The 24,807-nt window shown below is 37.1% G+C and overlaps 1 protein-coding gene across 1 annotated transcript in view; it reads right to left on the bottom strand.

Annotated features, from left to right (window-relative positions):
- Positions 1–24,807, bottom strand: part of ZBTB44 (zinc finger and BTB domain containing 44) — a 55,765-nt gene that overhangs the window by 8,753 nt on the left and 22,205 nt on the right. The window contains exons 2-5 of the mRNA XM_028120811.2: positions 15,076–16,149; positions 3,745–3,829; positions 2,452–2,615; positions 604–904 (exon numbers count right to left, since the gene is read on the bottom strand). Of these exons, the coding sequence (XP_027976612.1) occupies positions 604–904; positions 2,452–2,615; positions 3,745–3,829; positions 15,076–16,093 (1,568 nt within the window). The 5' untranslated portion in view covers positions 16,094–16,149. The remainder of the gene's footprint in view (positions 1–603; positions 905–2,451; positions 2,616–3,744; positions 3,830–15,075; positions 16,150–24,807) is intronic.

The following is a 24,807-nucleotide window of genomic DNA, read 5'->3' as shown; positions in this document are numbered from 1 at the left end:
TGATTTCCTTGGATACTCTATAAATCAGAAAGGAACTCTATTATAATAAATTATTAATATTAAAAGCATGGAGCTCTAAATTGAGAGAAAAAGGAAATTTGATCTAAATGATCATATCCATCCTAGTTGCTGTCGAAGATTCTTTCTTTATTGGTAAATATATGTTCCTTTATATAGAATTTTAAAAAATGAGAAGTGGTCAAAAATTTTATTGACATCCAAAGAGTCTGAAGTAATTCAGTACCACTAAGATCATCTGGCATGGTAAATTTTCCAATAAGGTCTATATTAATTTAACCTTATGTCATTGAAAAAACAAAAACACAAAAAACAAAACAAAAAAGACAAAGCAAGAAGTAAGTAGTCTACTTCTGTAGGGAAAAATTTCTAATACCAACTAGAAAAATATTTATAATTGTATATACTTAGAAGATTCAGCAAAATTTTATCAGATCAGGAGATCAGAGTATGGACAGTGGGAATTTAAAAGGAATGTGACTGATTAGCTGGCAACCTGATAAAAAACACAGCAGGCTGCCCTAAAAGCAGGAAAAGAGAGTTTAGTCAGCAGTTTTCCTGGTTCGTTTTTGTTGTGCACCTCACCTGCTCTGGAAGTAGTTTGCTAGCTCTGACGCTTCATGGTTCAGACTCCTCAGGTGCACGATTAAATTTCCAGAGTTGGTGAACATGGCGCCACATGTTTTGCACTCGTAAATCCGAGGCTTGCGGATAATGTGCCGGGAAACCCTCATGTGGTGTTTATATTCCCCGAAGGAAGTGAAAGTGGCACTACATATCTGGCACCGGAAACAGCGTTTACCTTCATGCTTTAGGCGATGCATCTTTAGCGAGTAAGCCCTGGTGAACTTTTTCCCACAGCGGTCACACTGAAATGGTTTAATTCCTACAAAATCAAGCAAAACAAAGTATTATCTAAAAACAAAATAAAATGAAAGGTCACAAACCCCACAAATTTCTGAATTATAATTTTGTAGCAATAGGTAATTTAAAAAGACAAAAATCACCAGCAAAAATGGATTCCAATTCAACATCTCAGAAAAGGTACAAAACATTTGAAAAGTCACTAGTGCTTAAAAAAAAAATAAAGAAAGGCATTAGAGGGAGAGGTAAACTCGTTAATATATAGTGAAGTTGATTTTTTTTTTAAAGATTTTATTTATTTAATTGACAGAGAGAGAGAGACAGCGAGAGAGGGAACACAAGCAAGAGGAGGGTCAGAGGGAGAAGCAGGCTTCCCGCCGAGCAGGGAGCCCAATGCGGGGCTCGATCCCAGGACCCTGAGATCATGACCTGAGCTGAAGGCAGTCGCTTAACCAACTGAGCCACCCAGGTGCCCCTGAAGTTGATTTTTGAATATTCTTCTAAATCATCTATTTTCTAGACTTCAAAACAATTTAATCACAGTATTTAAACAGAATTGAAATCTCCATAAAACATTATTTCAATTTCATTAAAGTAGTACAGTTTATACTGAAAAGATGGAAAAGGACCTACTCCTCGTTCCCTGAGAAATGAGAAGAAAAAAGGAAAATTCTAACATCTCTGAACATAATAATCATGGTAGAACTATTATTTGGTGAATTGAGTTTTGGGGCATTTAATGTAAAGTGATAGAAAAAATATGCAGAAACTAATATGTGAATTTTAAAGTGTATTGTCTCTTCCAATTAATTATCACAGATTTGGCAAAAAAAATTTAAAAACCTTCAAAATACAATCTGTTGATTTAATAAAGTCATAGGGAATTGATGTTAACTCAAGGACTATTAGGCTTATCTACGGCACAGGAAAGTAAGATAAAAACAATAACTCAGCTGAAAACAGTAGCAAAGATTTCTTACTCTATCAGAGGTCAGTGTTTTACCCACAAGAGTTTTGTTGCCTTTATATGATCACTGAACTTAAATTTCAAATCTGTTTTATGCGTCATTTATTAAAAATCTTTTATACTAAAAAATACTACAAAGTTGACTAATCAGGGCACAGAGAAATTTAGGATTACAGAATTGAAATTAAATTATTGTTATTAAATTTTAAAAAACACTTATTTGGAAATAATTCCAACTGTAAAGAGAAGTTACAAGAAAGTACAAAGAACACTAATAAATACCCTTTTAATTTTACTTGCTCTACCATCCATATTTGTGCTTCTCTATTGCACATATACACACAAACCTAAAATATCAAATACTTTTTATGTATGTATTATACACACATACCCCTTCAAATTTTAATCTGAATACTTATGCCTGTGGCAAATGTGCTAAGCAAACAGCTTTCTGACACTGTACCATTTAAGCAACAAAGGCTTATCTGATTTCTCAGAAACCTATTTTTTAAACTCAAAAACAGCTGTTTTATATTTTTAACTGGGATTTCTAAATATGTTTCAAGTACTCATTTATACAACAGTAGGGAAGGTGACATTACCTGAGTGGATGAGCATGTGCTGTTTTAGGTTCTGAATACGGGTGAATCGTACCCCACAAGTTGGACACTGAAAAGGTCTATCTGGACCATTTGGACTTGGTCGTTCTGTACTGCTGGTAGAAGGAGCAATGTAGAGTTGGTAGGGATACTGAACATTTTCCAATCTAAAAAACAGACCAAAGAAGGCAACCAGATTCTGATTTTTAAGTTGAATAAACATTTCTGCACAACTTTAAATGAACAAAAGAAAAATGACTTTTTGAGAGTTTAACTGTTATATTAAAAGTTTCGTTTATGGCAATATGAAAAACAATGTTATTGTCCAGAATGTCCAGTATCTTAAGTAACATATCATAAATGATTTTACCTCAGGCATCCTTAATCTCTCTAATCCTTTCCTTCCTAATACTGCTTTAATTTAGGTCTTCACTAATACAAGTTGAATAACTCCCTCTCTTTAGCCCCCCATCCCTCCAAATCCATCTTTCTGTTTCAGTGATCTGATTAAATCAGCCCCCTCTTAAATCCTGCAATGGCTTGTTACCTTCAAAGTCTAAACCCCTTTGCAAGGCATAGGAGATTCTTATGATCTGGGTTCTGTGTACTTTTCCAGCCTCATTTCTTCTCATATTCCCCAAACATACCAAATACCAAACAGTTCCTAATATTTCTCTCTCAGTGATGTGCTTTTGTACATTTAACTGATGACGATGCTGTTTAGAGATGGGTAAGACTAGATGAGTGGGATTTAGGTGGGGAGTTAGAAGTCTTGGCCATGTTAAGTCTGAAATGCCCCTTATACATCTACACGGAAATATGAAGCAGGGAGGGACAGTCTGAAGATAATGACTTGGGAATTATGGGTATATAGATGAGGATTTGGCAATCGTTCTCTGTAGTAAGTCAAAAAATAAATATTTTTGGCTTTGCACATCACATGATCTCTGTTTCAACCACTCAACTTGGCCATTCACAGGCAATACATAAACAAATGAGCATGGCTTTATTGGAACACTTGATTTACAAATAAAGGGGGTGAACTGGAATTGGCCTGTGGTTCACAGTGCACCGATCCCTGATATAGATACTATTTACAAGTAATGGGCCTGGGCAGTTTTAAAATGTCAAAAAACCTTGTATAGGTGGTCTCATTCATGATATAATGACCTCTTTACTCTGAAAAATAAAATGAGGTACAATAAACTTCTTATATAATTCCCAGTTAAAATGTTTGGATTTATAGTTGCAAACACACCCCTTTGTAAGAACATGACATACTACATCGGTACTAACCGATCGTCATCATCTGCATGAGCATTAGTGCTAGAAGTGCTTTGAAGTGTAGGTAACCCTTCAGTGACGCCTTCATCTACTGAGCCTGTGAACAGGACAAAAAGAGCACAGCTGTCAATACTGTGGTATAAATAAGCCAAGATATTAATTGCAATCTGTATCTCCAAGCCCCCAAAACACAGAACATAAAGAAATCTTTAAAGAGAAATCATATGTAAAACAACAGCCTTATATTACTACTTAAATTCTTTTAGGAGTATTTCTTTGATATAAATTTCAGAAACAAGCAGATAAATTCAAATGTAAAAAAAATTCGCATAAAATTATAACAATCATTTAAAGAAGCACTATTTTTATTTTTGAAAACTTTATTGTGAGAAATGACTGTACACAGAATTTTTATGTAGAATTCAAGAGACAGCTATAAAGTGAATACGTATCTGTGCAACCTCCATACAAGTCCCACTAAAATACTGTCAGCATCCTATTAAGTCCCGTTTACCCTACCTTGATCACAAATCCCTCCTTCCAAGAGGTAAACTTTTCTATCTTTTATGGTCATCATTTCCTTCCCTTTTTTCCTGTCCCTCTTCCTTTTAAAAGTAATTTTATTTCCAACACATGTACCTATAAACTATTGGTTGCTTCTTGCTGGAACACAGCCATGAACCATCTAGGGCTGCTTTTACACCAGTAGCAGAGCAGAGTCATTGTGGTTGTGAGAGAGACCACATGACAGCTATGCCTAAAATACTATCACGCCCTTTAAGGTAAATCGGCCACCCTCACCATCAACAGTACAGTTTAGTATTACTGCTTGCAAACTTTATATAAATTGAATTACACTGTATATACTCTATGTCTTCTTTCCTTCCATATTGTGGACTGATCCATGCTATTACAGGTGAAAGTTTACATGTTTGTAATATTCATAATCTATCCATTTCATTCTTAATGTACAGTTTCAAGCTATTATGAACAATGCTGCTGTGAATATTCTTGTACACATAACTTAATGCACGTATGCATTTTTTTTTAGGGTATCTATACTTAGGAGTGAAATTGTTGCGTCGGGGCACCTGGGTGGCTCAGTTGGTTAAGCATCTGCCTTCAGCTCAGGTCATGATCTCAGGGTCCTGGGATCGAGCCCATGTTGGGCTCCCTGCTCAGAGGGGAGCCTGCCTTTCCCTCTCCTCCCGCTTCTATCTCTGTTACTCTCAAATAAATAAATAATCTTAAAAAAAGAAATTGCTAGATCACAGGATATGTGTATCTTTATTAGAAAATGCTAAACTCTTTTCCAAAGTGATGGTACTAAATTTACATCACTACTTGCAACGTATGAGAGTTCTGTCATTCTACGTCCTTAGCAATACTTGGTATCATTGAGTTTTTTTAAGTTTTGCCCATCTGGTGGGTGTGTAGCAATATTTCATTGTGGTTTGAGTTTTATTTCCCTTATTACCAATGAGGTTGAGCACCTTTTCAGATATTTATTGAACCACTTGTTTTGTGAAATGTTGTTATTGAGTTGTCTGCTTTTTATTATGAGTTTTTTCATATTTCAGTGATACATGTTACAAATATTTTTCTCTCTTCCATGGCTTGTCTTTTTACTCTTTAGATAACCAAAAAATTAAATTTTAATTTAACTGAATTTATAAGTATTTTCCTTCATGGCTGTGTCTTTTTGGTCTTGTTTTTAAAAATCCTGGGGTGCCTGGCTGGCTCAGTCAGCGGTATGATTCTTGATCTTAGGGTTGTGAGTTCGAGCCCCATGGTCAATGTAGAGATTACTTAAAAATAAAATCTTGGGCGCGTGGGTGGCTCAGTTGGTTAAGTGACTGCCTTCGGCTCAGGTCATGATCCTGGAGTCCCAGGATCGAGTCCCGCATCGGGCTCCCTGCTCAGCGGGGAGTCTGCTTCTCCCTCTGACCCTCTCCCTTCTCATGCTATCTCATTCTCTCTCTCAAATAAATAACTCAAATCTTTAAAAATCCTAAAAAAATAAAAATAGGGGCGCCTGGGTGGCTCAGTCGTTAATGTCTGCCTTTGGCTCAGGTCATGAACCCAGGGTCCTGGGATCAAGCCCCATATTGGGCTCCCTGCTCCGCGGGAAGCCTGCTTCTCCCTCTCCCACTCCCCCTGCTTGTGTTCCCTCTCTCACTGTGTCTCTCCCTGTCAAATAAATAAATAAATAAAATCTTTAAAAATAAATAAAAATAAAAATCCTTCCCTACCTCAAGTAATCTTAGGAGATTTTGTTTTGCCCTTGACATTTAGGCCTTTTCTTTAATCCACCTGGAGCTGATTTCATAATCAAATATATTTACTAAAAGTCTGTCTTTTCTTCTCTCTCTGCAGGCTTCTAAGTGTATGGGTCTGCTTCCAGGTTCTCTATCAGTCCCATCTGCTTGTCTGAACTTATATTAATGCCAATCTTCAGTTACCAGAGCTTTATGATCAGATAGAGCAGTAAGTCTTCTCACCTTGTTCACTTGCTTCCTGAACTCCTTGGCTATTCTTGGCCCTTTGTATCTCTTTATATATCTTAAAATGAGTTTGTTAAACATAAATGATAATAATCATTCTATTTCCCCTCTTCTTTTAGTTTGGAAATTATATAATCTTTCTCTATTTTTACTGGTTACTTTGGAAATTAAACACATAATTACCAAAGTCTGAAGTTAAACAAAACCTTTGAACATTAAGTATCTTAGAACGGTTTCACTCCATTTTCCACACACTCTTATTTTGCAACTTATGAAGTGTGATATTGTACTTTGTTTTGATAAAGTCCCACAAAACATCATTACTCTTTCACACAATGTTCACCTACATTTGTCTATATATTTTGTCCTTTGCTCTTCACTCCTTCTTGTATATTAGGCTTTCCATCTGTGCTCACTTTGCTTCTGCCTGAAGTCCATCCTTAAGAATTTTCTTTAGTGAGGATTTGGTGATGATAAACTTATTTTTGTTTCTTTGATAATATCTTTATTTCACCTTCATTCTTGGAGAGATATTTTCACTGTGTGTAGACATCTAGTCAGCAGTTATTTTCTTTTAGCAACTGAGGATATTATTCCACTGGTTTCAGAAGTCATTCTTCTGAAGGTAATGTTTTGTCTTATTATTTTCTGAATTTTCTCTATGTGTCTAGGTTTGTATTTTTATTATTCCTATTTGGGATTTGCTGGCCTCTAACCTGTGGATTGGTGTTTTTCATCAATTCTAGAAAGTTCTCAGCCATTCTCGTCTATTCTTAGGGCTTCATGAAACCTACGTTTGTATCGTCCATAACTCTTATCCCCTTCTTCACAGTAGTTTCTACCATTGTTCCTGTGATGGTTAATTTTGTGTATCAACTTGACTGGGCTAAGGATGCCAAGATACCTGGTAAAACATTATTGCTGGGTGTGTCTGTAAGAACATTTCTGGAAAATATTAGCATTTGAATCAGTAGACTGAGTAAAGAAGATTGTCCTCACCAATGCGGGTCAGTGTGGTGGGGGGGGGGATGTTTCATCCAATCTGTTGAGGCCAGCCAGAATAGAACAAAAAGGTAGGACGGCAAATTTGCTCTCTTTCTGCTTGAACTGGGATATCCATCTTCTGTTCTTGGACACCAGCACTTCCAGTTCTTGAGCCTTTGGACTTAAGACTTATACCATCAGCCCTCCAGTTTTCGGACCTTCGGATTTGCACTGGAATGACGCCACTGGCTTTCAAGGGCCTCCAGCGGGTAGATAGTAGACTGTGAGACTTATCCTCCATAATAACATGAGTGAATCCATCCTAAGAAATCTCCTTCTATATACCTATATATATCCCATTGGTTCTGTTTCTCTGGAGAACCCTAATACAATACAGTCTTTCTCTGGGCAGCATTCAGGTGTTTCTTTTAAAGATTTTATTTGTCAGAAAGCGAGCAAGAACTCGAGCATGCACAAGCAGGGGGAGCGGCAGGCAGATGGAGAAGCAGGCTCCCTGCTGAGCAAAGGAGCCTGACATGGGACTTGATCCCAGGACCCTGGGATCATGACCTGAGCTGAAGGCAGACGTTTAACCCACTGAGCCACCCAGGCGTCCCACAGGCAATTTATCTTCTGATTCACCAATTCTCTTTCCTGCAAAATCCAATCTGCTGCTAAAATGTTGACAGAGTTCTTTATTTTGGTTACTTTTTTCTTTTCTAGAAGTCCTATTCCCCTTCCCCCTCAAATCTGCTACAACTTTTTACAGTATAATGTTGTCTGTAATTATTGTTCAAGCTTGTTTATTTCATTAAGCTTGGTAAGCATATTTATTTTATTCTGTGAAAACTATGCTGATTTATTTCTGTGGCTGTTTTTGTTTTCCTGTTGGTTCTCTCTCGGCTGTGTTTTCTTGTGTGCCCCGGTTGTTTTTCAGTGGTTATTGCCCTTGAAAATGATTTGTAGAGTGAATGATTTGCTTAGGATGGATATGCCATCTTCCAGAGAAGCTTTTATGTTTGCTTCTGCTAGGTTCCTGGAGGGCACTACCTAAACCAAATTCACTGAAATTCCCTGGCCTATTTGTGCAAGGAATAATCAGGATCAAAATCTGCAAGAGGGCTGGTCAGTGGCCACAACTTCTCAGAGATGTGTTTTTTACCCCTTTTCCTTTCCATCTTCTACTCTGCCCACTGCCAAGGCAGCTATTTCTACAGTTCTCTGGAGTCTGGAGGAAGGGGAGCTGATTTAGTTGTAGTGGGGAAGTCCTCTGGGGGTCCCTACTTAGTGTAGAGCAAAGTCTCTAAGACTTCACAACTTTCACATACTCTGGGCCTTAACTGCTTGTTTGCCCTGTTCTTTGAGTTGATGAACCAAAGCCCATTTGTGTTCTGGCAATCACAGGAAACAACTGGTTTTAGTGCTTGGATATCCATTTACGGGCTCCCCTTACCTCGTTTAATCTGGCAGTTCCCCATCTTTTTTTTTTTTTTTAAGATTTTATTTATTTATTTGACAGAGAGAGAGAGAGAACACAAAAGCAGGGGGAGCAGCAGAGAGAGACAGGGAGAAGCAGGTTCTTCACTGAGCAGGAAGCCCGATGTGGGGCTCGATCCCAGGACCCCGGGATCATGACCTGAGCTGAAGGCAGATGCTTAACCGACTGAGCCACCCAGGTGCCCCTCCCCGACTATCTTTCAAACACTTTAAAGGTAACTTAAAAAAAACCCCACATTGTTGTTTTTAGTGGGAGGGAGAGCCGAACGACCTAGCCCGTTCTCACCAGAGACTGAACTTTGCCAATGTATTTATTGTATGCAAATAAGCTGTGCTTTACCAAATGAACACATCTGAATTGAGGTTGTGTAGTTCACTTTAACAGCAAGCATGCTTTTGGTTGCAATATTTTAATGAAAGCTAAAATAAACTAATTGTAACAGTTTGCAAAATACCAAATACATGTGGATATTTAATAAATATCATCTGTTATTGGACCTGTAGAATGAAATTTCCTTCTGATGAAAACTTAGAATCCAGTACTTCAGTTTTCCCCTTTGGAACACTTGAATTAGCTGACATTAAGAAATGAATACATTTTCCACTTAAGTAAAATTTTCCAAAAAAACAAACAAAAAAACCTAATCCCTTTTAAGGCATCCAAACTTACTTTATTAAGTCATTTGTGCTAGAAAATTTGTGACATTTTGCCTTGACTTCTTAAATAAAGAATACTAAATATAATTTTGTTTCTTGATGACTCATGGTAATCATCAAGGACACCGATTATTATACTATGTTCTAATACAGGGACAAGACTTTTGAAAGGACACAGGACTATGTGCATTTACATTCATCCCCAATTGCATTTGTATTCTTCCTGCATACCTCACACCCCCCAACCTCATTCTTACTGGTGTGTGTTTAGCATTTTTGTGTGTGCCTTTCATTTTCTCTTTCCCTTACTGTCAGAAGACATTTATGTTCTTCCTCATACCTACTTATCCAACTTTTTTCCAATCCTTCTGATTTGTTTTTAATACAGATTGGGGGGCCAGATACTGCTGATTTTGTTTAAGAAAGAACTGTTCACTTGTCAACATTTCCTTCCCCATTCTCATTTTTTTCCTTAAAGAGAAGGGAACTAAACACTAACATTTCAATCTGTCCTAGGATAAAAACTGGAAAAATCCCAGTATTTGGACCTGGTCACCATGGACACACACAAAAATCTACTTTATAGCAGGATTCTGCAGCTATTCAGAGTGCAGGCAATATTAAAGCTTACAGGCAAAGACCTGCAAAAAAAGGACTGGAGGTGTGACTAGAGCAAGTCAGGAAGACTGATCTAACTGACATTTGCTCCTCACGATCAGACCACACTACTTCTAGCGGGGGCGGGGTGGAGTCTTGGTGAGGTGGAAATAAAAACCACTCTGCTTTGGACTGATCCTAGCATCGTCAAGAGTTTGCTTAAAAAGCTGGTCAAAAAATAACTAAAATGGAGTATAAGATACCCTAGCAGATGGCCCCTCTTAAAACAACATTCTCCTCTTGCCCATGGTTATTAATGCACCAAAAGCTAAAAATAAAAACTACTCCAAGTTAAATTAAAAGTTAAAAAAGCACACTTTAAGAATTCTCTCTGTACTGTGGACATTATAACACATAAATAGTGTTACATCACTTATGCAACTATTGATAAAAATCTTGTAAATTTTTTACCAAGGTGATGGTTTTTGCCAATAACACAAGTAATCATATGAATTGGAATTTAAACCAATTTAATAGCAGGATACACAAACAGTATTACTTTTCTTGAGATATAGTGATGCTTGTTAAATTAGGAAAATGGCGTTTCCTTTCTATACTACAGGGATTCTGCCTGCAGTTATACCTTCTCCATATGATCAATGTTGTAATTCCACCATTATTCTAGCTGCCCACCTCAACAAATTATCTATTCACTACTGGTACTGAGAAAACTGTCAAATTATCTCTTACTATAACTGACCCCTGTAACAATTGCTTTACTTTTGATGGCAGATTTTAAAGTTTAGAAAAAACTGAATTCCTTTAACATAGTAAACTGTGGATTATCTAGAACTATTTATTTTGTCTTTAGTGCTGCTAAAGATAATTGCTTTAGTGCCTAAAGATAATTGAATACTTCAGGACAAATAATAAAGCCATATCATGAAGTCTTTCTCACTTAACAGTATTTTTTCTTAAAACTATACCAGATATTGATGACCATCTTTTTGAGTACCAAAACCCAACGAAACTTGGCAGACTTTTTTTCTCTTTTAAATTTGCTGTATTTATTGCTTCTATTTGCCCTAAACTGGGGATGTCAGATTTTACAACCCCCTGCTGGGCAAACTGGCAACAAAAGGAACTTAAAAGAACAGGTAAACTCCTATCTGAATAACTTCGTGGATAATCAAATTATTATTTTAGAATTTTGTAATAATGGGTGCCTGGGTAGCTCAGTTGTTAAGCGTCTGCCTTCAGCTCAGGTCATGATCTCAGAGTCCTGGGATGGAGCCCCACTTTGGGGTCCCTGCTCAGTGGGGAGTCTGCCTCTCCCTCTCCTCCCTGCTCGTGCTCTCACTCAAATAAATAAAATCTTTAAAAAATTTTTTTTGTAATAATGAATGTGTTAAATATTAGATTCTCAGTCCCTAGGAAAGACAAACTACCTTTTAGAGATCTTCTTTAGTAAGTTAGTAGTAAAATTAAGTACTCTTCTGAAGTACTCTTATAGAATACAGAAAAAAGGTACCGTACATATTTTTCCTTTCTCCTGCCCACATTTTTTGACTGCTTACTATACTATACTCCAGGAATTTAACTTTATTGTAAAGTTTTGTTTTATTGTATAGATTTGGAGCTAAGATAGGTTAACTGACAGTGATTAGTATATTTACTTTGAAGGCAAGGAAAACAACTCCTTTGGATTATTTGATTATATGATATTCAGATCATAGTTATTCACATGTCAGCTTTATAACAGAATCTACATATTTGATAATATAGAGGAAATAAATCATACTTATGTAACTGATAGGTTTATTCTATTTAAGTTCCTATCTTCTCTATTTAATCATGTTAGTAAGATAGGCAAAATCTCAACTGATTAGATATACCTGAGAGTGGTAAAATCAGACTATTTCACATGCCTAGTTAGCAAGATAATGAGTTAGATTAATATTTGGTTTCTAAGTTCTCAGATAAAATGATTAAAATAGCAATATTCATTAAAGAGTTCATTATTCAGAAGGTGTTTTGAGGATTAAAGATTAGTAATTTAACAAAAACTTGGTCATATGAACAAATAGCTAACATTAAATATATTATTGAATGTGTGGTCACTGGAATTCTTCAAAAGTATCCTGACCCATGTCCATCGATAGATGAATATTGTTAAAGATGTGGTATGTACACATGTACACACACACACACACACACAGAGGAATATTGCTCAGCCATAAAAAAGAATGAAATCTTGCCATCTGCAATATCATGGATGGATCTAGAAGGTATAATGCTATATGAAATAAGTCAGTCAGAGAAAGACAAATACCATATGATTTCACTCATATGTGGAATTTAAGAAACAAAACAAATAAAGGAAAAAAGACAAAATCAAAAAACAGACTCTATAAATATAGAGAACTAATGATTACCACAGGGGAGGTGTCTGAAATAGGCAAGAGGGATTAAGAGCACACTTATCATGATGAGCACTGAGTAATGTACAGAATTGTTGCATCATTATATTGTACACCTGTAACTAATATTAACACTGTATGTTAATTATACTGGAATTAAAATTTAAACAAACAAAAATCTTGACCCAAAGACTTAAATATGATCTTTAGTTGGTGCTGTGAGTAGAACTATGTCTCCCCAAAAGCCATATTCAAGTCCTAACCCCTGATACGTAGGAATGTGACCCTATTTGGAAATACTGTCTTTGCAGATGTAATCAAGTTAGATGAGGTCATCCTGAGTAGGGCGGGCGCTGATCCAAGGACTAGTGTCCTTATAAGATAAGGGAGATTTGGAGCCAGAAACACAGGAAGGCCACATGAAGATGGAGGTAGAAATCAGAGGGATGCAACTACAAGTTGAGGAACAGCAAGGAGTACTCGTAACTGCCAAAAGCGAGGAAGAGGCAAGAAAGAATCCTTTTCTACAACCTTCTGAGGGAACATGGCCCTGCCAACACTTTGATTTCAGAGTTCTGACCTTCTGAACGATGAGAGAATAAACTATTGTTTTGTATCATCCAGTTTGTAGTACACTTTGTAGTGACAACACTGATAAACTCATACAGTGGGTCAAAATTCAAGAAATCAACAAAGTTAGAAGTTAATATGGCATTCCTGGTTCTCCAATCTTTTGGAGAACTCCTTATTATTCTTTCCTGGCACTTCTTCTCTCCCTGAATATAGATATTTCTCAAGGATCAGTCCTTTGGTTTTAGCTTATATATATATTTTCCTGTTGAGATTCAATCTGTCACTGCTAAAAGAAAAGCCCTAAACCGGTAATCTTTAGTCTTGATTTCACCAATCTTGCTTTTTCAACTGCTTTGCAGCATGACATTACTTGGTCATCACCCAAGCATAATTCACAGACTTGACCTTATTGACTTACTCTTAAAACTAGGTTCCCATCTTCTTCCATTGATTTTCATATTTATAGTAACTGAATTTAACAGACTTCTATCTGTTATATAATTACCATTATTTTTTGTAACATTAAGAAAAAGCTACTGTAGAAAATTGTAAGACATATCTCTATTTAAATATGAAAAATGACAGAATCAGTGAATAAGATGTTATCACTATTTTTCTAGTCATCTAAAGTTCTCTAACCCCTCCCAATCCCTCCATTCACATATTCAATATCATTAGGTAGTAATGATTCTTCCTTTATGAAGTCTTTTATTTCTTTATAGTTTTACTCTAAGCATCTTCATTCATACAAAAACAATTCTCCTGTAACTAGTTTCTGTCTCTCTGCCCAAACTCCCCTGCATACTAATATCAAATTAATTTTCCTAAGTATCTGTGTCTTATTTTTATTCCCTTTAAGGTAGACTCCTTATTACCATGAGGATAACATTCAAGCTTATGTGGTCTAACTGTGGCAGACACTGCTAGTTGCACATGGTATCCATGCCCCTCCAATCCTGTTTGAGGCAGCTATATATCCAACTAATATACATATCTTCTCAGATTCCCTTACAGCTAGGAAAGACCAAATGACATAATCTGGCAGCTTTTTTAAGGATTTCTGGGAACATCTGTGCTTTCTTGATATAAGCACTGCCCCTTGCTAGAATATGAGGCTAAAGATGAAGCAAGCATCTTGTAACTAAGAAGCAATAAGCATATCAATGAAACTGACAAACTAAGGATGGTGGATTATAAATATACAAGGGACACAGGCCAGACTGATTACACTGTAAAGCCACCATACCAGTCCTGGACTTCATACTTCTGAACATTTTATGTGATAAAAATAAAACCCGGTTTGGTCTAAGCCACTTTGATGGGATCTGTTATATGTAGTTAAATGCAAGTGAAATCCTAAGTGAAACTAGTGTTTAAGATTCTTCATGATATGCTCTCAACTGCTCATTTTGTCTTATCTCTCATTATTTCCAATACTTGCAGGCTTCCATAGTTTATTCACATCATTTTAAACTGAATTTGCCGCTTCCCAAACACGCAATGGTTTTCCACTTCTCTGGGCTTTTATTCATTTTCAAAGGTAAGTCATTCCCTCTCCTGGGCAAACTCATACTTACTAAGATCCAGTTCAAATATATAGTGCTAACTTGCTCTTTCCTTTGTGACCCTTAACACTTTGTTCCTATCTCTAGCCTAGTACTAATCACTGATTTACACCTCTGCTTCCTCAATTAGACTATTAAACCCTCAGATGGAGGCACTATGTCTTTTTTATCATATATCCCCAATGTTTGGCACAGGGTTAAGTTTTCAGTAAATATTTTGACAAAGAATAAAACACTAACCGGATTTTTAAAAACTGGTATATTTTGTATTGAAAATAATTCACAATTCACATATAACATAATCTGTCTCTGACCCGTCAGAAATTGTTTAGCTATTTTCTTTCTCAATGCATAACTTGTAAAAAAAAAAAAATAGTACTAATAGTATCTAAAAAATCCCAGTTACTGTGTTTTATTCTTTTTCATGATTCCTACAGGATCCAGCACACAACTTTTATCTAAAAGGTACTTAAAAATGCTCAAATTGAAAAAAAAATACTCAAGGTGACTTTACAATATCATGAAAAAACACAGAAGACAGTGTACCTATGGAGGAAGACTGTGGGCTAATCAGAAGGTCTTCTTGGACTTGTTCACTTCCTGGTACTGTCTGCTGATCACTCAGTGAACTCTGAGATGCACTGACAGGCTGAGACACTTCCTCATGGACCTCCTCATCACTTAACCTTTCTACTTTGACCCGGACATCTTCTTCAGTACCCAGAGGCAAGGTAGTTTTTGTGCTCTCACAAGTCACATAATCAGTCATTCTTCTCCCTGTCTCAGATGGGCCAGGTAATTCTAAAGTCCGGTTATTTTCTGCCTGCTTAACCTTATCAGGCTGAATCCTTCGATCAATTCCAAAAGGAAAAGTCCAGGGAAAAGCTAAAGAAGAGTCAACTGGTTGATTTCTATTTTCTGAGTAGGAAGCTGAAGAATTCAATACTTGGGGAGAACTTGTTTGCGTGCTACACTTTACAGGACTTTCAGGAGACATAACAATGTAGCTTTTGCGCTTTCTCCGGGACTCTCGGCAGACAGGAATGGTTCTTTCTACCACACTGCACTCTGAAGACACAGGCGAAATACTTCCATCTCGAGAAGTAAAATTGCAGTTAGAGTTATTTTCTTGTCCAGCATCTAGACCCTTTTCTGGTTGGCTGTTGGGTGTATTCCATAAAATGCTTGATTTCATGAACTCTGAGCAGGTGCTAGCAACACTAAACATTTGCATATAGCTGGCTGCAGCTAGAACATCAATGATATTTTCTGTGTTAATTGACAGAGTGGCTGTGTAAGCATATTCTAAAAGGGGTATAAAGCCAGTCACTGTAACATGATGCAAATCCAACACATTCTTGTTCTCATCCTCTGCTTGGCCTACAAGTTTGGTGCGAAAGAAATCACTGCAAGCTGCTAGTACCACCTTATGTGCCCGGAAGATTTTGTCCTGGACACGAATTGTGATATCACAAAAATGTCCATCATTCCGCAGCATATTAAGCTTTCCAAGCATTTCCTGGCTGTGGGAAGAGGAGCTATGAGTAAATGTTTTCACACCCATCTTTTCCTTCCTCTTCTACAGATGCTCTTCAAGGATGCAAATGAATCAGAAATGTCCTAAAAAACACATAAAATAAGCATTAATTGACAGTGTAGTGATTGAAATAGAAGGTGATTTACATTATTTTCATGTGGCCACTGTGCTAAATAAAAAAAGCTTAAGGATGGTAGAGAGAAAGTTCAAGGTAGGGAATATATTAAAATACATTCTCCTTACCATCCCCCCAAACTCTCCAATCAGTGGAGTCTATAAGCTAATGTTTTAATGAGCTGAATAGTTTTAAATAATAAGTTTGTATATAAGACAATTATACAGATTTACAATTATAGAGTTCTCTCTGTGCCAAACACTGTTCTAAATGCTTCATAATTGATATTTTAGTTGACTGTCCTATCTATCAATAAGGACATTATTAGTCCTGTTTAACAGAAAAGGGTTAACTATTTTGCTAAATTAGAAAGTTCCTAAGTGGCAGACCAAAGGTTCAAATCCAGACAGGCTGGCTCTACAGCTTCCCTCTTAACCTTAACGCTATATACTGCCTCTTTTAGGATATAAAGTGATTAAATATAGGGGGTTAAGACTTCAAGTTTTAGAATGTGATAGGCCTGGATTCTTTCCTCAACAATTCCTCCATGGTTGTTACCTGTAACAACCTGTTACCTGTAAATGAAACAATATATATAGTAATGCTTAGCACAGTACTTGGTGCTTTGTGAATGCTCAACAAATGAAAGCAGTTATTTTTATTGTTTATGTTCCTAATACAATGAAACACACTTTCTGGAAATAAATTTATAAAAAAATGGCTAGTAATCAATTGATTGGATTTTCCCTTAAAAAGAAGTTAGTTTGCCTTTATTCGATTTCACATTTACTAAAAATACAAAAAACTGACATTCTCAAATAGTTTTAATTTAGCACATCTAATAATGCTTCAGTTTTTATAGTATTTTTCCCTAACCTCTTTTTACACCCTCTATGTGAAGTCAGGGAGGCCTCTTGATAAAGACAAGAAAGCTAATGCTCAGAAAAGTTACGTGACTAACAAATGACAAACAAAGCTACAGTCTGGGTCTTTTGACTCTTAGATCACAGTACTTTTCCAGTGTAAAAAAAAATACAACTATGTACATTAATTATTTTATCTGTTATAAATAACTTTTTTATTGTTAGTACTGAAATAAATATAAAACAAAGCCACTTTGGAAATTGGTTAAAAAAGATTTCAAATACTTCAAAAATACAGCCATCAATTTTAAAAGATGCTAAAGATGATGAGTCTTTAATGGACCTGGAAAAATGTTTGGTTCTGAGTATTAAAATGAATGAACAATTACTGATATATAGTGGACACTCAGTAGTACATATTACTATATATTTGGTGAAAAATGTGATGAAAGAGTATTTGTATCCACATCACAGACACAGAACAAGAGAACATGAGGTCTTAACCTGAGATTTGTGGATTCCCTAAGGGAGCCACGATCCTTCTGAAACTGTATACAGAATAATGTCTGCAGGTATGTACAAGAGCTTTCATCATATTCAAGGGAATCACTGGTAGGAGTATGGGTATTTATTCTTTTTTTTTTTTTTTTTGCACAGTTATCAAATTTTTTCTTTAAAACCCCAGCATACTGCTACAAAACTGGGGTTTCAGGTCTTCTTCGTTCAAACTCTGAAGTCATACACAGTAGGTCTACTTTTTCTTTTCCCTGAAAAAGGCCTTCAAAAACTGAAGATGGCAGTCACATGCCACTCTTTCCTATGGTTTCTCTTCTTTAAACTAAACATCCTAATGCCTTTAAGTGCTCCTTAAAATTTGATTAACATCCTTGTTCTCAACCATCTCCACTTTTCAATGTTCCTTTAATAATGGTCCCCAGAACTGCATGCAAATATGGTAGGTATGGCAGTATTAAAACTGAGCATAACTTTACTATTTTTACCTCCCTTGTTTTGGGCACAAATATTAGTAAGACTGAATCAGGTATTCTAACAGTCAAATTATAACTGATTTTCTCAGTAGAGAATTCACCAAATGTGAGACACTTTATTATGTGAAGGGAAAAACTTAAGTACAAATAAAACATTATCCTCGACCTCACTGAGCTTACAGTCCTTATGAAAAAGACATGTTCTTAACTGAGACTACAAAGGTATGCAGCCGTGCTATGTGAAAGCAATGAAAAGGTAATTAATTCTGAATGTACAAGGGAGAAGAGGCATCACAGAGGATAGGGCCTAATGAAAGTAGAATTCTGCCAGGTGATAAAGCAGAAAGGAGTTCCACGCTATCATGGGATCACACATGATCTCAGTGAGTGTTCACCATCCTGATGTGCTTCCCTGTGCAATGTATATACTGACAAATTATTAATAGGCACGGTACAACATTCTAAATGTGAGCATGCACCTGAAACTAATATAACATTGTATGCTAACTATACTGGAAATTAAACTAAAAAATTAAAAAAAAAAATAAAGGGCACCTATATGGCTCAGTCGGTTAAGTGTCTGCCTTTGGGTCAGGTCATGATCCTGCGGCCCTGGGATAGAGACCTGTGTCGGGCTCCCCACTCAGTGGGGAATCTGCTTCTCCCTCTCCCTCTGTCCTCCCCATCTCCCCCTGCCTTCCCCATCTCCCCCTCCCCCCACTCATGCTCACTGTCTCTAGTGCTTTCTCTCAAAATAAATAAAATCTTAAAAAAAAAAGGGTAAAAGAAAATGTGAGCATGCAGAGGGTGGTGTCAGTTTAAACATTAAACAATCCATTAGATAAAAATCCCTTTGAATGTACTATGCAGATAAATGTGTATGTAAAGGGGAAAAAAGAAAAAAAAACCTTAAGATTTCTAGCTGAATAAGGTCACTGAATATTCTAATATGGGAAGACAAAATGATCAGCCTGGGATAACACAATAGAATGGATAAAAGGCATAAAGCCCTGTGCCAAGACAGCCAGGTAAGGCCACTGAAATCATTATCTTGATTGTTATCAGAGATGAGTTCAAATATAAATCTACTTCATATACCCTTCCCAAAGACAAGTAATCACAATACAATAGGCAGCTAAAATGGGTCTAAGCAAAACCACTGTTTAATGTGTTTGCTGATTCTCTCACAGGAATGAGATGAAAAGGAGGAAATGTTCTGGCAAATAAATGGAGTATCAGAAGTACAAGATAACCATCATTTAAAGTCTTAGTATGAACTCATAAGGACCTAATGAAATCTTATTCAGTAAGTACGAGTAGCCACTGGGGAGTAGTACAGTCTTATCTACATTTTAAAAAGGTTATTCTGATGGCAATATAGAGGGTAGATTTGAGGGTGGCTATTACAACAGTATATGATAAAATAAAATCAAACTAAGTGGCACTGAGGATAGAGAAAATACATTTAAGAAATATTTAGGAGGTAAAACCACTTTCTATCAGGGATGGGGTCAGGGAGTAGCTAGGAGAGAAGAATGTGACCCGAGGTTTCTAATGTGGGGGACTGAGTGGATGGTGTTTTCACCAAATAAGAGAATGAAAGAGGAAGGATTTTGGTAGGGGTTAATGATGAAGAGAAAGAATATTTTGGTTTTAGGCATACTAAATTAGAAAAACTAAAGAGGAATGTTTGTGTAAATTTATATATGTTGCCCATTTTTTAAAAAAAAGAATTTATTTCTTTGACAGAGAGTGAGCACAAGCAGGAGGGGCAGCAGGCAGAGGGAGAAGCAGGCTCCCCACCGAGAGGGGAGCCTGATATGGGGCCTGAGCCGAAGGCAGACACCTAACGACTGAGCCACCCAGGTACCCCTGAAGTTGCCCATTTGGATGTGGAGTTCAGGGAAGAGGTTAGGGGTGGATCTAAATACTGGATCTTACATAAGTCACTGATAAATCTCATTCTGTTGATTTTGTCAGAACTAAAGACAACTAAAGAACGTATAGGGAAGAATGTGAAGGCAAGTTGTGAGAAGCTCAGAGAGCAGGCAGAGCAAAAGGATTCAGTGAAAACACTTTTTGGCATCTAATTTATTATTATTATTTTTAAAATCTTTTGTTTTCCCATGCTTTCTTTCTCTTTCCTTTTTTTGAAGATTTTATTTGAAGATTTTTTTTTTTTTAATTTGACAGAGAGAGAGACAGTGAGAGAGGGAATACAAGCAGCGGGGAGTGGGAGAGGGAGAAGGCTTCCCGCAGAGCAGGGAGTCCGATGCGGGGCTGGATCCCAGGATCTGGGATCATGACCTGAGCCGAAGGCAGACACTTAACGACTGAGCCACCCAGGCGCCCCTATTTATTTATTTGAGAGAGAGACAGAGATAGTGAGAGGGGAAGAGAGGGGGAAAGCAGGCTCCCCACTGAGCAGAGAGCCCAACGCGGGGCTCGATCCCAGGAGCCTGGGATCATGACCTGAGCCAAAGGCAGATGCCCAACCGACTGAACCACCCAGGTGCCCTTAATTTATCTTTTGATCCTGTCAGTATCTAGCACGATAGACACAAAAAAGGTTGTGAAATATGTGAATGGATAAATATACATCATAAAATTTCTATCTGGTTTGGTGCATATATATATATATATAAATATAAAATGCCTATATATATTATCAGGGTTTAAAGGTAAAGAAAAAGTTACAAATGAAGTCAGTTGTTTTGAGAAGAGATTAGGAGCTATTTGTTTTATGGTCTGCTTCTCCTCCCAGGCAAAATCTCTGAGTCAGAGTTCTGGAGCAGAGGATGGAGATAAAGGTAAGCTCCTCTCCCAGCAACACCTCGGCTCTAGAAGCTGAGTGCTTGGTGGAGGGGACAGTAACTGGAGGTCCTCTAGGTTTTACGTCTCTGGCACGGAACCATCACTTCATGAGCTGGGGCAAGGATGACTGGGTTCCCAGTATTCTCAGTGAGCTGTACCAGAGGTACCATAAGTGGGGAATGGGTAAAAGAAGGGAGGCCCAACTTACCAACCTCACTCATTGTTACAGTCATTGTAAATGGCTAAACACACCAATTAAAATAAACTGTCAGATTGGATTAAAGAGACAGAGAGAAAATTATCCAAATATATAATGTAGGGCGCCTGGGTGGCTCAGTTGGTTGGGCGACTGCCTTCGGCTCAGGTCATGATCCTGGAGTCCCGGGATTGAGTCCCACATCGGGCTTCCTGCTCAGCAGGGAGTCTGCTTCTCCCTCTGACCCTCTTCCCTCTCGTGCTCTCTATCTCTCATTCTCTCTCTCTCTGAAATAAATAAATAAAATCTTTAAAAAAAAAAACAAATATATAATGTATACAAGAAATTCATTTCAAGCATATTTTAGGTGGGTTAAAAGAAGGCTGGATAAAACATACACCAATCAAACACTAATCAAAAGAAAGCTGTAATCAGTCAATTCATCAGGAGTAAAGCAATTCTAAATGTGTAAACACCTTAAAAAAGAGTTTCAAAATACACAAAGCGAAAACAGGGAAATGAAAAGAGAAACAGACAGGTCCCTCAATTTTATTTGGAGATTTTAACACTCCTGCCTCAGCCATCAATGGAACTAGTAGACAGAAAATAGGCATAAGATATGGAAATGAACAACACCATCAACCAACTGGATAAAACTGACATTTATAGAACATTCTAGGGCGCCTGGGTGGCTCAGTTATTAAGTGTCTGCCTTCGGCTCAGGTCATGATCCCAGGGTCCTGGGATCGAGCCCCGCATCGGGCTCCCTGCTCCGTGGGAAGCCTGCTTCTCCCTCTCCCACTCCCCCTGCTTGTGTTCCCTCTCTTGCTGTGTCTCTCTCTGTCAAATAAATAAATAAAATCTTAAAAAAAAAAGGAGGAACATTCTACCTGATAACAACAGAGTACGTATTGTTTCCAAAGCATGTTCTCTGATCCTAATGGAATTAACAAGAAAAAAAAAATCCCCAAACACTTGGAAATTAAACACAGTTCTACTAACTAATCCATGGGTCAAAGAGCAAGACTCAAGGGAAGTTAGACAATATGCTGAACTGAACAAAAATCGAACATATAAGAATTAATGGGATGCAGCTAAAATAGTGTTTAGAGAGTGTGATACTCTGGTTTATATTAAAAAATATTTGTTCTTTTTCCCAGTTTCTGGTACAGAGCCCCTATAACCTTGGAATTTCCTAAGTGATGAGGGCAGCAAAGGTGTGTCTTGTTAGTGACCTAACTTTTAGACCATACCTAAGGATGGGGACTAGTTGCCAGGAGAACCAACCATGTGGTTTGGAGGGACGGAACTTTCAGTCTTACTCCTCTGACCTCTGGGAAAAAGGCCTGGAGGCTGACTCTATCAGGCTTATGGAATCAAGCCTACACATAACTCCAAAAGAGGTATGGGGGTTCTGGGTTGTTGAATATGTGGAAGATTTAGGCAAAGTGGTATATTTGGAGAGGGCATGGAAGCTCTGCATCCTTTCCCTGTAATTTTGCCTTATGCATCTTTTCCATCTGGTTGTTCCTGAATTATATATCCTTTTATAATAAATTGGTAATCTCGTAAGTAAAATGTTTCTCTGAGATCTGTGAGCTGCTCTAGCAAATTAAACCCCAAAAGAGGTTTTTTTGGAACTTCCAATCTATAACTGGTTAGTCAGAAGCACAGGTGATATAGAAGGCTTGTGACTGCCATCTAAACTTGCAGAGTGAGGAAGAGGGGAAATCTTATAGTATTGACCCCTTAACTGGTGAGATATGACACTATTTCTGGGTAGAGAGTGTCAGAATGGAGTTAAATTGTAGGATACCCAGTTCGTGTTAAGAGAAGTGCTTGTTGGTGTGGGACCCCTCTACCATCCACCACATTGGAAATGGGTGCAGAACCCCTTAGAGGGAAATTCATACTGTTAAAAGCTTATATCAGAAAATGAGCAAGGTTTCAAAAATCAGTAATCTAGAGCTTCTACCTTGAAAATCTAGAAAAGAACAAAATAAAAACAAAGCGCAGGTAGAAGGAAGAAATTAATAGAGCAGAAATCAATACAGTTGGAGGCACCTGGGTAGCTGAGCTGGTTTCTGCTCGGGTTGTGGGATCCTGCTCAGCGTGGAGTCCACCTGCCCCTTCCCCCCTCCCACCCCGCTCAGTGCATGTGCTCTCTCTCTCTCAAATAAATAAAATCTTAAAAAAAAGAAAATGAAAATACAGAGAAAAATCAATAAAACCAAATACATGTTCTTTATAAAGATCAATAAAATTCATAAAGCTCTAGTAAGACTGACCAAAAAAAAAAAAAGATAAAATGAATTACTGATATCAGGAAGAAAAAAAGGGTATCAGTTGTCCAGACCAGGCCCAAAATGGAGTTGCTTATGCTAAGCCCCATGTTAGCAAACTAGAACTTAACTAAGTTTTTGTGCTTGGCTCTTCCAGAAAAGTAAAGCCTACGCTAACCAATCAGCATTTGCCTGCTCAGCACAACCTGCCTCCAAGACTTTCTTTTGCTCCATATGAGGAAAGGAATCCTGCTTTAACCAATCAACAAATGCCTAGTATAAATTCCTTATTCTTACACATTTTAGTATAATTCTTTGGAGTTCCACTCTATAAGAGATGCTGCCCATTTCATGAATTGCTGAATAAAGCCAACCAGATCTTTTCAAAATTTATGATTACTGGATTTTTTTCCTTTAACACACTACAAAAAAAAAAGAATACTATGAATAACTGTACACATAAATTCAATAACAAAAACAAAATGGACCAATTCCTGAGATATAACTACGCACAAAATTCAACCAAGATGAAACAGATAACCCGAACAATCTTATAACTGTTACAGACATTGAACTGATAATTAAAATCATTCTAAAGAAATCTTCAGGTCCAGATGGTTTCATTAGAGAATTCTATGAAACATTTGAAGTAATGTCAATCATATAATGTCTTCCAGAGAATCAAAGAGAGAACACCTCTCATTTTTTAAGTACAGCATTACTCTGATACCAAAGGCCAAAGTCTGTAAAAACAAACCCCAGAACAATATCCTTTGTGAACACAGATGTAAACCCTTAACAAAGTATTAGCAAATCAATTCTAGCACTACAAAAATAAAAAGAAAATAATACCACAATCAAGAGGGGTTTATTTCAGGATTACAATGCTGGTCAGCATTAAAAAAACCAGTCAATTTAATCCACCATATTCACAGTCTAAAGAAGAAATGCCACATGATAATTTCGATTGATGCTGAAAAAGTTTTGAAAAAAACTCAGCATCCCTTCATGATAAACTCTTAACTAAGAATAAAAGGGAACTTCTTTAACCTGGTAGAGAGGTTAAAAACCCTATAGGTAGGGCGCCTGGGTGGCTCAGTTGGTTAAGCGACTGCCTTCGGATCAGATCATGATCCTGGAGTCCCAGGATCGAGTCCCGCAGCTTCTCCCTCTGACCCTCTTCCCTCTTGTGCTCTCTATCTCTCATTCTCTCTCAAATAAATAAAATCTTAAAAAAAAAAAACCCTATCGGTAATAACATATTTACCAGATAAAGATTGGATACTTTCCCCCTAAGATCAGAAAAAAGGCCAAGAAAAAGAACCAAAAGGTATGTGTCTGTGTGTGTATGAAAGCAAAAAATAAAACTGTTCCTATTTGGATATGATTACCTACAACCAAGGAATTAGAAAAAATAAAAAAAGCCTCCTAGAATAAGTGACTGGATACAAGGTCAACATAAGAAAGTCAATTGTATTTTGA

This window comes from Eumetopias jubatus, unplaced genomic scaffold, assembly GCF_037043125.1.
Source record: "Eumetopias jubatus isolate StellerSeaLion01/CBP00866 unplaced genomic scaffold, mEumJub1_p1.0 scaffold_13, whole genome shotgun sequence".
In the NCBI taxonomy this organism is placed as follows: Eukaryota; Metazoa; Chordata; class Mammalia; order Carnivora; family Otariidae; genus Eumetopias; species Eumetopias jubatus.
The sequence above is the reverse complement of the archived record's forward strand: the minus strand, read 5'-3'. Positions and strand labels throughout refer to the sequence as shown.